The 12,695-nt window shown below is 36.6% G+C and overlaps 1 protein-coding gene across 1 annotated transcript in view; it reads left to right on the forward strand.

Moving 5' to 3' along the window:
- Window positions 1–12,695, forward strand: part of ADGRV1 (adhesion G protein-coupled receptor V1) — a 255,005-nt gene that overhangs the window by 157,740 nt on the left and 84,570 nt on the right. Inside the window, exon 84 of the mRNA XM_058825861.1 lies at window positions 9,431–9,547. Within this exon, the coding sequence (XP_058681844.1) occupies window positions 9,431–9,547 (117 nt within the window). The remainder of the gene's footprint in view (window positions 1–9,430; window positions 9,548–12,695) is intronic.

The raw sequence follows: 12,695 nt of genomic DNA on the forward strand, positions 1-12,695 counted from the left end.
TGTTCTCTAACACCTCCAGAGATGGTGAGTCAGCCACCTGCATGGGCAGTCCAGTCCAACATCCGACCACCCTTTCCGTGGAAAAGTTCCTCCTACTGTCCAACCTGAACCTTTCCTGCTGGAGTTTGAGACTGTGTCCTCTCATCTTGTCACTACTTGTCTGGGAGAACATCTCTTTGATATCATAGGTTAAAAATGATAGTAGAATTAGGTAACTTACATATTAGTCCTTGTGGAAGAATGCTTTGTTTATAATTAAATGTTAGGTAAATGTTTCTGTGTTTCAAAAGCTTCTGGCAAAACCTGAATTGCTTTAATTAAATATTCTTCTCTCACACCGGACTTAATGTTAGAATAGCTCTTCCAACCAATAGATGAAGACAGATCCCATAGTCTTGTAAAGATCTCTCCCTGTATATGTAAACCTCTGGGGTTTTTTTTCTGGGACTGTAGAAAGGATGCACTCTACCAACAGAGATACTACTGAGAATAATAATCGTTTACTATCACCAGCCTTCTGTTATGAGTTGCATTTTTGCATGCTTTTTGATCTGCATATGCAGCCACTGATTCTTTAAGTATATCTCATTTTACCTCAAATTAGGAGTTTTTGCTTAACCTATTGTCTTTTAACTGAAAGATAAAAGGAAAAGCCCCTCAAGATGATTTCAGAGCTGCATAGAGGGGCTAATATTTAGACAGAGGTTTGCTACTGAAGCATTATGAAACCAGAAGACACTCTTTGGAATTACATCTTGGTTATTTCTTTTTTAAGAAGATAGATAAATAAATAGTTATAGAACATTTTGAGTTAGAAGGAGCTTAAGGTTTATTTATTTTCAACCCCGTTGCTATGACCAGAGACACCCTCCACTAGAACAGGTTGCATCCCTTTCCACCAGCATGTGACTACAACACACATCTTATTCTCCTCAACTGACTAGCCTTATGGAGGAACATGAGATTCCTTTTGTACCATGCTTAGAATACTATCCATGGCTGCATGCTGATTGCATCCTGACCCCAGTTTATGGTGAGTCTGCCCTACCCTGTGCTATAACTCCTACAGGGGGAAATCTGCAGGCAAGCAGGTGGAGAGTTGCACATTACTCCAGCCGGCATCTAGGTTCTGTGGAGTAATTTTTTGTTTCTCATCTGTGGGTTATTGCTAGACTTCAGAAAATCAGAATAGTTCTTATTAGAAGAGACCTACAATAATCATCGAGTCCTATGGCCTGATCACTTCAAGAACAAGTAATAGTTCAAGCATTTTTTTTAAGGTTGTTCTCCAAACGCCTTTTAAACACTGACAGGCTTAGGGCATTGACCATGGGACATGGGGCACTGACCATTCCAAACTATTTACATAAAGGATCGGAGGTCATCAGGTGTGTTTCCCTTGCAGTAATTTTACTTGCCCAACATCAGATTTTGTTGTACCTGGATAGTGTCCTAAATCCAGTTTAGAGTTCATAAATGGTCATGTCATCAAATTTTTGTGTACTTTTTGCCAGAATTTTATACGTGAACTTCAATAAAATATAGGAAATGAGAAGCAAAGTTACTGAAAGCTTTTTCTGATAATCCCCAGAAGTGAATATAGATCCAAACCTGAGAAACCTCTAGAGAAAATTAATAGGTTATGGCAGATCTGCTTGGAGTCTTATCTGAGCTTCTAGATAGAAAACAATTGTCAAAGTCCGTCAGAGGAGTTTGTTTTGGACCTGCCAAATCAGCACATTCAGAGCAGAGGTCTGAGCTCTGTGAGAGTACTTGAATCTGGAAAAGACTAGATGAATTTTTGATTGTTTTACAAAGAAGATTTTTCAGCTTTGCTTTGCATCATTACATTGAAACTGTTGTGTTATTGTGAATCTTGCAGCAGGACAGGATGTCTAGCTTTTGTTCTGTAATGAGTAACAAAAGCAACATATATCTTTGCTGCAGATCTAAATGAAAGTGATAACAAAAACTCTTTATAGGGTATTATGCCAGATACATTTTTCTGGATCTGGATGTAAAACTAAATGGGTTAGGATCTTCTAAGAGTATGTTAGTCCTTATTTTTCCTAAATATATTCTTTGTAAGGTACAGTACAAATGAGGCAGAAGACAAACTGTTTAAGATGACCTAATGCAGTTGGGTGTTTGTGCCAGGCTTATTTTGAGGAGGGTGTGAGCTACCCCAGTCTTTCCACAGCAGCTAACTTCAACTACACATTCAACTGTGTACTGCTCTGCTGTGCTGTGCTCTGCATCATGGTGCCTCACACCCTCAGATTGCTACCTCCTTGCTTGGAGAAGCAAAAAAAATGTCCCTGAGCCTGAAAATGGGAAGCAAATAGGGCAGGGATTGAACTCGGCATGAAACCAACTACCTTCCTGCCCAGCTGGGGGAAAGGAATGAATAACATATGGTTACTAATGTCTAATCACTTCTGAAAATGGTTATCAGTTCTTCTGCTGCTTAATAAAGTGTAAACATCTTTACAAAATCACTCTGGGTCACTGTTGTAAATATAATTTCAGCATTTTAGGTATTTTATTTCAGGTAGCTGTTCGGCTTTTGTTATAATGTCATGTTTACAATAATAAAGAACAAACAGTCTAAGCAAATAAATTGTAAACATAAAAATATCTCTAAAATACAAAAAATGCACACAAATTATGGAGTAAGACTTTGGTGCTGCTATTCATAAAGTATTTATTTTTCAATATGTATGTTCACCAACTTAATTGATGACACAAATAAAGCTTAACCTGCATATATGTTTTCTTGCAGCACTCTTCTCAAATAAACCACTAAATGACCAGTGAAGTCAATGAGCAGTCACATGAATTCATAAAGGAACTTTACCTGCTTATTTCAGCAATATTAATACAGAATAAATATGAAATAAAAAGCTAATTTTTTTAATTTTTCACCCAGTTAAATACTATGTTATGAATCTTCTAACTTATATAACCTTTTCCTCTGTGCTCTGATATAAGCTGTAAGTTGTATTACTTTTTCCATAAAGAGTGACTTAGAATGTTTGCTGGTGGCCATGAATCTCTCCAGTTCTTTTATATATCCTTTGTTGGTATTTTTGTCCTGGCATTTAATATCAGAACAGAAAACACAAGAACACTTGGCTCATATCAGTACTGTCCTGTCCTACAGAGCAGCAACAAAAAGTATGATTCATAAGCACTATTATTAAGCAGTGTCCCTGTGCTCAAGGGGGGGAACCCCTTTTATACCCATATAAAGTAAATTCAAAGCAGAAGAGAGCAGTTCAGTGAGGATATGAGAGTTTAAATGTGTTTGTTTTCCTACATTATTGTTCGTTGCAATTAAGTCCAACAAAAGGAACAGCACTTTAGATTATGCTCTTGATACTGTTCCTCTGTTGAGATTTGGTTGGTATAATCACAGATAGCATGTGGTTGGGCTCTTTGTTTTCTCTTCTTTTTTTAATATAGATGCATATAAACCATCTCTGTAAGGCAGGGAATCTCCATGTAGACAATTTAATAAAATTGATAAAAGACTAAAAATTGTTTATGTGAAAATAGATTAGTAGACCACTCTTAGGATCCATTTCAGCAAGACATATTCTGTATAGAAGAAGAGAAGGTCTAAAGCTTTGTGAGTTCATATTGGGAAACATCATTTTACATTAATTGCAAAAATGTGGCATAAGTATACTGACATGTTCCTCGCAGGCACACTCCAAAGTGTTTTAAAAGAGTTGACAGTTGCTCTGTGGGTTTCTCTAGGTGGAAAGGATCTTTTTCTCATCTGCAGGAGGCAGAGCACTTCCTGCCAAAATGGGAAAGTAAAATTTGTGAGCAGATTTATCAGATCTTAGCTCTGGACCCTCTTCCAGGTCTAAATTCTTGTTGTTCTGCTCCTTGATGCTTTCATATTTGCTGGGGTTAGCTTCTCCACAGCTCCTCCCCTAAAACATTGCAAGGTGTTCTCTTTCTTTTTTCTTGACCCATCACAACATGCTGCCTCTTTGTTACACCTTGCAATTGGGAAAGATTATTGGTCTCAGATTTATTCTCCCCTTGTGAAAACATTTTTCAATTCTTAAAATTATAAATTATGTTTTACTGCTGTATTATTTTATTTTTGCCTTTTATTTTACTTACTGCCTCAGGGTTTTAACATTTGCAGTATCAGTGCTGAAACTTCCTGTTTTACAACTTGTTTACTTCCTGCTTAACAACTTGTATGGTTAATATTGCATCAGATAGACTTAGATCTTCATAAAATATTTTTGTCAGTATTTACTGCATTGCCAGGCTGAAAAATTGGGGCAGAACATTAAATCAGTTGCTCATTCTCTGAATGGAAATACAAGGAAAAAAGTTTTTTTTTTTTTTTTTTAAAGGGATATTCTTTCTTCTGTCACAGTGCTTCAAATTCTTTGGCTTCACTGCATTTCTTTGAGCACTTCTGAAGTGTTGTCACATAAACCACTTAAAATCAGTACTTTCCAAACAAATTCAAACTAGTTTCCGTAAGTTCTACCTCACTGTCTGCATTTCCAGCACATAAGTCAACACCTCATCTAAAAATATCTTACCAGAGAAAGAGTCAAAGGCTTAACTAAAGCCCAGGTAGACAATATATGCTGCTCTCTCTTCATCTACCAGGCAAGTAGAAGTTTATCAAATTGGTCAAGCATGACATTTGCTTGCTGAAACCATACTGGCTACTCCTCATGATTGTCTCATCCTTAATGTGCCTGCAAATTGTTTGCAGGATTAACTGCTCCATCACATTCCCAAGGGTGGAGTTGAGGCTCACCAACCTGTCAGTTGCTCAGATCCTCTTCCTTGCACTTCCTGACCTTTGCTTTCCTCCAGTCTTTGGGCACTTCCTAGTAACCTGATTGTTGAAAGGTTGTCGCAAGTGGTCTTGCAATGACAACAGCCAGCTCACTCATGTGTGCATCCCATCAGGTGCCATTGTGCTAAATTATTCTCAGTCCTGACCCTCTTCCACCAAGGGTATATCTTCCTTGCTCCAACCTTATCCCCTAGTTTATGGGACACAGCATCCCTGAAAGCTGGTCATGATAGAAAAGTCTGGGGCAAAGAATATATTTAGAATTTCCACATTTGTTGTGATGTAAAGACGGGATTTTTTTCCTTGTGTCATGTGCTGTATCCTTATTTTGAAGTCTAACATATGGTAGCATTTCAGCACTAACCATGACAAACTGGAATTACTACTGCTTGATATTGCATTTAATAATTTTTCATACGTAATTCTTATTTCAGTTTTCATACAACTTCTCTTACAACTTCTCTGTTGATTTTTTTTACCTGATTGGAATTTCTTCACTCTTCTGGTCTTTCCATTTTTCTTTTGTACAATATTAAAAAGGCAACTTAGATCATTGCTTTCTCTGTAAATTTCTATTATGAGGCCAGTTAAGGCCTGCTAATTCTGAACTTAGAGTTTAATAAATTCTTCAATCATTAGAAAGCTCATGGATTTGCTTGCATCATCTATAGCTGGCATCAGTGAATAAACTTTGTACATTTGGTGTGAGCAAATTTGGTGTACATTTAATGTGTGAGCATACATTTCAGTATGTTGGGTTACTGTGAGAAATAAGGTAAATTGATCTAGGCAGATGCTGTAATCATGGAGCTAAACAGCTTTTGCTGTCCAGATCAGCTTAGGCATCTCTAACCATGTTGTGCAGTGGCTCAATTAACCCTGAAAAATGGAGCCTAAGGGAGAGTACTACTGCCTTCCAGAAATTCATGCTACTACAAACCCCATGGAGGAGGAAAATCTGTAACCTGAGAGACTTACAAGAGAAATAAAAACAGATATAAACTGACCATGAAAAAAAGTTCTGGCTGGAAACTATGAGCAGATCTCAGCTAGTAGAGGAGTGATGTTCAGATACAGCCTGCCCCTTGGAAACAGCACTACAAAAATACTCTTCATGCAGGAACAGAAATACATCTCATGTTATTCATGTATAGTTTGGTGTTGATGACTTAGATAGAATATCCTGGCAATAATTTCCTTGAAGTAATTGCTAGATAATTGTCTTAAAGTTTTAAAAGAATTGAGGTGTCCTTTGATTAACTGAGTAAATGACTGTCAGATGGGGACCCTGTCAAATAGCTTTTTGCTATTATACAGAAGTTCATTTACTTACTTTTTTTATTTTTTAACTTTTTTTTTTTTCACTTTGTTAAGGGGAACCTTTTGAATGATATGCTGTCATCATAATTTTCAATGTGGTATGGAACCATCACCAGTCAAATTAATAAAAATATCAGCCTGCTACTTGAGTGATTTAAAGGATTATCAATTAAATCATTTTGGGTCAAGGTTGATCACCTTGACATGTATGAAGGAGAGGCATTATGTTATCATCTCAGCACAGAACTAAATGTCAGTATATCCAAAGATTGAAAAGAGCCATTTAAACCATAAGGTGTCTGTAAAAAGAGGTCTGGACAATTGGTGTTATAATGAGCATATATTTTAAAGATCCAAGAGGGAACAACTTGTTTCAATAGATGGCATATGGTTTTGTTATTAAAGTAATATGTTTCTTGTTATAAAAGGTTGCACCCTACAGGTAATAACTAAGTGATGAACAGAAGACATGAGACAATTAGTCTAAGGAACACTTTATTAGGGAGGCACATTTGTTGGTTTGAAGGGGTTTTGGTGTTATAAACCAACTCTCATTTGTATCTTCTGATCAAGATGCAACATAACAAGTCTATGAAAATTTTATATTTTACTTTCTTTTATTTTCTCCCTAAAATACTCTAAGGCCACTAATTACACTGAATTCTTAGCTGAGGGATTACTCCAGCCATGTTGCAATCTTGTTCTTTTAAGAAAAGTCACTTTCTATCACAAATATGCATTTTTTAGCACATATTTGGACTCTTTGCATTGTTCTAATTTGAAAAATGTTGATACAGTGATATACTCTTCTTTTTCAATATGCAAAATCTTATTTTTCTTGAAGCACAGGAGAGTGTTAGGAATTATAGTTTCTTAGTTACAAATGAAAAATGCTTGCAAGCCAACTTTCAGTACAAAAGCGGTTAAAAACCTATTTCCAGGTCTCCATCATTCTGCTTTTGTATTTTGTATTTTACGTCCCCTATTTTTCTCTGTCTCTAGCCTAGCAGTCTGTCCTTGACACATACACAAGCCTTCAGAGAACAAAAGATGGTAAAGCCTTTCTACCCAGATGCCCGTTGTCAGTAGAAGCATTTGCTCAAGTTTTAGACGAATTACTACTGCTAATGTTTGAGGGAGCTGCTGCTATGGGGTTGTTTCCAAAAACACTTCTTGTGTATCCCTCATGGATGGTAGCTATTGCAGACATATTACAGTTGTGTTTAACCCACTCCAGATGATAGGATTTCTTTCAGCAGTGTCAGAATTTGGCAAAGACCACTCTTTATTATGCTGTGTGTTAACCTCTTAATAACTGAATGGTTATGTGGCCATAATTAGATGCCAGTTCCCAGCAGAAGCTGATAAATACCACATAAATTACTTAAAGTGCATTTTCTTTCTTTAAATATTGAAATGCATTTCATAATTGGTTTTAGTCCACTTGTTCCCCAGTTGCTCATTGTTATTCTTCCATTTCATGCTGAGGTAACATTATCCTGTCTTTATGACGGTGCTTTTATGATAAGGAGACTGTGTAAGGGTTACCCAGTACCATATGAGTATTTTGTTGCAAATGTGTCCATATATATCCAAAATCACTTAATTTAACTTTCTTACTTATCCCATTTCCTGGTTTTATGCACATAAAATCAGTCTCCATAGCCCATTAATTTCTCTTACTAAGAAGTCAATGGGCTATTGGTCAAAAGAGTAGTATTTTTTGTCAGGAAAATAAAAAATGATCAGCACAGTGGATGAATTTCTTTATGTGAACACTTTAGGCCTTTTATGAATTCTGATTGTAGAGCCATTTCTTCTGTGAAGAAATTTATAGAAGAAGGGGCTTAAGATTTCTGAGTTGTGTTTTAATTTAAAATGTTATGTTGAAATTGTCTCACTACATTCATTGCAGTCAGAGTTGGAATACCTTTGTTCCGTAGACTGTTCATTGGCTACTTACCTAGCCAACATGTAATGCCTTTGACATTTGGCATATCTGTGGAAAAATCCAAATTGTAACTGCTTTGTGAATGTGAAATCCTGGTATGGTATTAGGGAGAGGAATAGTTGCTTCCTGCCTTTTGTCCAGTAGTGCTATCTTAGGGGCTGAGGTATTACACTCCTACGTGTCTGACAGCCTGAAGACAGTAAATGCCTCTTGAGTTTGTTTGTTTACTTGATAAAATATCTGGATTTACTCAAATCAGAAGATAACATCTCTTCTAGTTTTTATACAGAAAAATCTCAACCCCCACTTACAAAACCCTAATGTAATGTGTCTAATGTTGCATGGGAAAAATTTTAAACAATAAATATTAGGTCTCTGTGTAGTCTCGTCATATAAAGGTGCAGTGTGTTAAAGGAGAGGCCACTGCCTGAACATTCTCACACCATTCAAGGAGTTACACATGCACCACCCAAGGTGTCACCACAAGGACTGGGGTCCCTTCGCCAGCTCCAGATGGCCCATGGGTGCCTCTCCTGACTCCTTGCCCACACATACCATCCCTCTCAGGTGTGCTTCCTCATTCTTCAAGCTCGACCCTTGGCTTCCCACAGCAGAGTCTCAGGTGTCAGATTTGTGAAAATAAGTAACTTAAGAGTGGTACAGCACCTGCTAGCTGGCAGAGCATGGGAAATTAAAAAGCCCTAGACATAGGATAAACATTACCTAGCAACAAGAACATGAGTGCAATGTCAATATTCTTTTCCATTCCAGCCAAAAATATATCTTGGTGTAAGAACACACCTTGTCAACTAAGGCTTCAGAAAATCCAACTGCTCATGCTAAGCAAGTAAAGCAAAGCAAGCAATATACTAAATCTCAGTAATATGACTCAATTTAAGTAATTCTACTTAAAATTTACTTTACTACAGAATATTCTGAGTTGGAAGGGACTCACAAGGATCACTTAGTCCAACTCTTGAGTGAATGCAGAGATTGAACACACAACCTTGGCATTATGTGCACCATGTTCTAACCATCTGAGCTAATCTCAGGTCATACTAAAGAGCTTACATCTTTCAACAGAGAGATAGAAGATGGTCTGCTTTAGAAAGTTTAAAGCTGGTTTAGGGCTTGACAGTGTTTAAGCATAACTTCTTTTGGGTGAATATTAAATGTCCAAGATATCTTTCCTGAGTCTCTGAAATAGTGATTTAGTGTATGTTTTACTTAAAAACTAATTTTTTCCCCCTTATTTTTAATATTAAATTAATTTTGTTTAATTCCAATATGCATGTATTCATTTTTTCCCCCCACAGGTTTCATTTCTGGCCTCTGCTTACATGAGCCAGCATATCTCAGAGGAAAGCTGCTTTGCTCTCGCATCTGTTACCCATTATCTTTACCTCTGCCAGTTCAGCTGGATGCTTATTCAGGTTGGTATCATAGTCCTTTTTATCCCTTCCCCAAAACATGTGTAAAAGTAATTGATAGTTAAACTGTATTTCTATATTTCACTTATATTTTAGTGCATATATATACATATCTGTACATCTATGTATAGAGAGAGATATAGAGCACTGAAATTCAGTGCTACTAGAAGGCCAAAACTTTAGGTGACTTTTCTTAAACCTAGGGTGACTCCAAGGGTAAATATACAGACACTAAAAGGACTTTTGCCATTCATTTCCATTCCAACTATGTAAGAATGTCCTTGCCTCACTTTATCCTCAGAGCAAGGTAGAATTGTCTCAGAACAAGGAAGAATTATTTTTCTTACTGTTAATAATTTTTCTAAACATCTCTTATTTGGTCTTTTGAAGCAGTCCCTTACATGTGAAGTGTAAATGTAAACTATACTGTAATTTGTTAAGTCAGTGGCATTTTAGTCATTAAACTTGTGTAATATGACAGACATACCTTCCCAAGTTTACATTAAAATACAGAACATGTGCATTCATAATTATTTCCATAATTTTTATAGAATCTTAGTATCATTTAGATTGGAGAAGCCCTCTAGGATCATCAAGTCGAACAGTTAACTCAATACTCCCAAGTCCACTACTAAACCATATGCCCCCATCCTTTTCTCCAAGCTGAACACCCCCAGCTCCCTCAGCTAATATTCATCAGATGAGTACACCAGACTAGTCAGAGATCTGTTGCTCGTTTGATATATTATAGGACAGTAAATGATGGAAAAAACAATTGAACTAATATGGAACACCATGAACAATCCAATTATTTATGGAAAATTACCAGTTGTAAGTTAGTCAAAATAACAAGCTGTGGGGCTATTAGAAAAAACACATTATTATGCCCTCATCTAGAAATTTATATTTAGCACCAGTATATGAGTTAAGCGATTTATTTGTCTGTTATTTTAAGAGGAATTGTCCCCAGCACATTTATTTCAGCGTACAGCTTTATATATGCAGCTCCATATCTTACCGTACAAGTCCTCCAATATGTAGGCTGTCAGACCAAACCAAGAATTGCAAATTAGGCTGCAACTAAATCCAGCTTTCCCTCCCAGTAACATTCATGTGATATGTGGCATTTTCCTGGAATATGTCAGGTTCATGTTCATTGAAAACCCTAGTGGCCTCTCCAATGGCTCAGCTGTGCTCATTAGCTTTAGAAGACTACAGGTAGATGGCCTCAATAGAGAAATTTGTTTGCTTGGCAAATGATGTTTTGTAGGTTAACTACTCTAAAATATTTTATAAACTGTAAATTATATTCTTCACAGTTGCTCATTCACTTTATTCCTAAATTGCTTTAGAGCTCTTTACCATTTGCTAATTTGGACAAAGTAACATTTTAAAGTTTCTTTTTTAAAGTTTCTTTTTTTACTGAGATGCCTCAAGCTTTGATAACTCAGTGTTTGATAGTACTTCATCATCCCATTCTATGTGTTTTACATTGCATTGAGTTGCAAAAAAAGTAGTATGGAAGTTAACAGTTGGTCATTTTTATGTCTGTAGTTGGAATCCAGTGTTATTTTTTTTACATAGACTTTGGTCAAATCCTAACAACTCGCACAATAGATTGCGTTTAGTGGAACCTCAGGCTTTTGTTAAACATGACGACTCTTCATGGAAATGTGATTGGACAAAAGTGCTTAAGAGGGAATCCATCAGCCTGCTGAGTGATGAGCTTCCAGGAGTAGAACTCAGAATGAAGATGATTCTTCTTTTTGTAGGTGCAGGCCTTCAGCTGAGAATAATTCCTGAACTTTGAAAGACCCAAAAGGAATTAAATAATGGGACATATAGATCCCAGTCCTCAGCCAGAGTTTTTCTCCTCTTGGCTGGGAATAGATCTTGACTTTTTATATCTCATTATGGAGCGAGTAAGCTATATCAGAGCACAGGACTGCTGGGGACATCTCTGTGCTTGAATTGGTCCCCATGACTACTCTAGAAAAGCTTGTGGATCCAAGGGGAAACCAGACTGATTTGGGAAGTCTGGATGCTACTGCTGTTAGAGCAGCAGACTTTAAAGTCTGGGAAATTAATATTTGTATTTCTCAGCATAGTATACTTTATATACATGGCTTAATTTGAAAAGCAGATTTAATGATGTTTTTGTATTGAATGAGGCTTAAATACTTCTGTCTGGAAAAGAACAAAAATACAGGAACAGATTCTGTATCCTTTATGCAGTCACTCTGCCCTCTATGAGGCTACATACCATAGTGCATATGTTTGATCATTGACTATCATAGAAATCTGCAAGTGACTGCCATGATCACAGGATACAGAGGTAGGTGAATGTGATAATCAAGTACAAGCATGGTGCAGGTATGTGAAACTGAAGTATCCATAAAACCTAGTTGATTTTAACTGACCAAAAGTTGGTGGAGCAATATTTTCAGGCAACAAAGCTCTATAAGAAAACACTGATTTCAGTTGGATATATACAGATTTATTTCTGGGGTCCAGATCAAAGACCTTCACTTTCTAGACTGTAGGATAACTTCCTTACTTCTTGGTTTTTGTAATCATTCCATCTTCTGCATAGTGCTTAGTAATTACGCCAAACATTTTTTCTTATGTCAATGCTCTTTACAAAACAATTAATCTAAAGCTTCATGTTTTAATTCTTGTTCTCTTTTTAGCTTCTTTTATTTGTAGACATATTCAATGTCAGGATTTCTGCTACAAGTGTAGCTACTACTCATACATTGAGTGAAATGTAAGAATGGAAAGGATCTCAGAGGTCAACTGGCCCATTTTCAGCATCAGGACAGAGATTACATCAAATCATCCTTGCTTGTCTGTTCGTTCTTCTCCCTTTTTTATTGTATGGTCTTGTTTCTTGCCTTTTATAGGGAGAATTTGTAAGTCACAGAAAGTTGATAGCATTACCCATTATTTTAAAGGATGAGGCTTTCTTAACTGCAGAAGAAAAGGAGTAAGCAAGGTGAAAATAGAGTTTATGGGCCCAAAATATTTACCTTCTATTGATGTCTGCATCGAGAGGTCTTAATCCTGCATCGAGAGGTCTTAATCCTGACAAGTGTCCCTTTGCACAACTGAACAGCATAAAGCTGTATTTTCAAATGCATTTATCTTAGGA

This window comes from Poecile atricapillus, chromosome Z (genome assembly GCF_030490865.1).
Source record: "Poecile atricapillus isolate bPoeAtr1 chromosome Z, bPoeAtr1.hap1, whole genome shotgun sequence".
Taxonomy (NCBI): Eukaryota; Metazoa; Chordata; class Aves; order Passeriformes; family Paridae; genus Poecile; species Poecile atricapillus.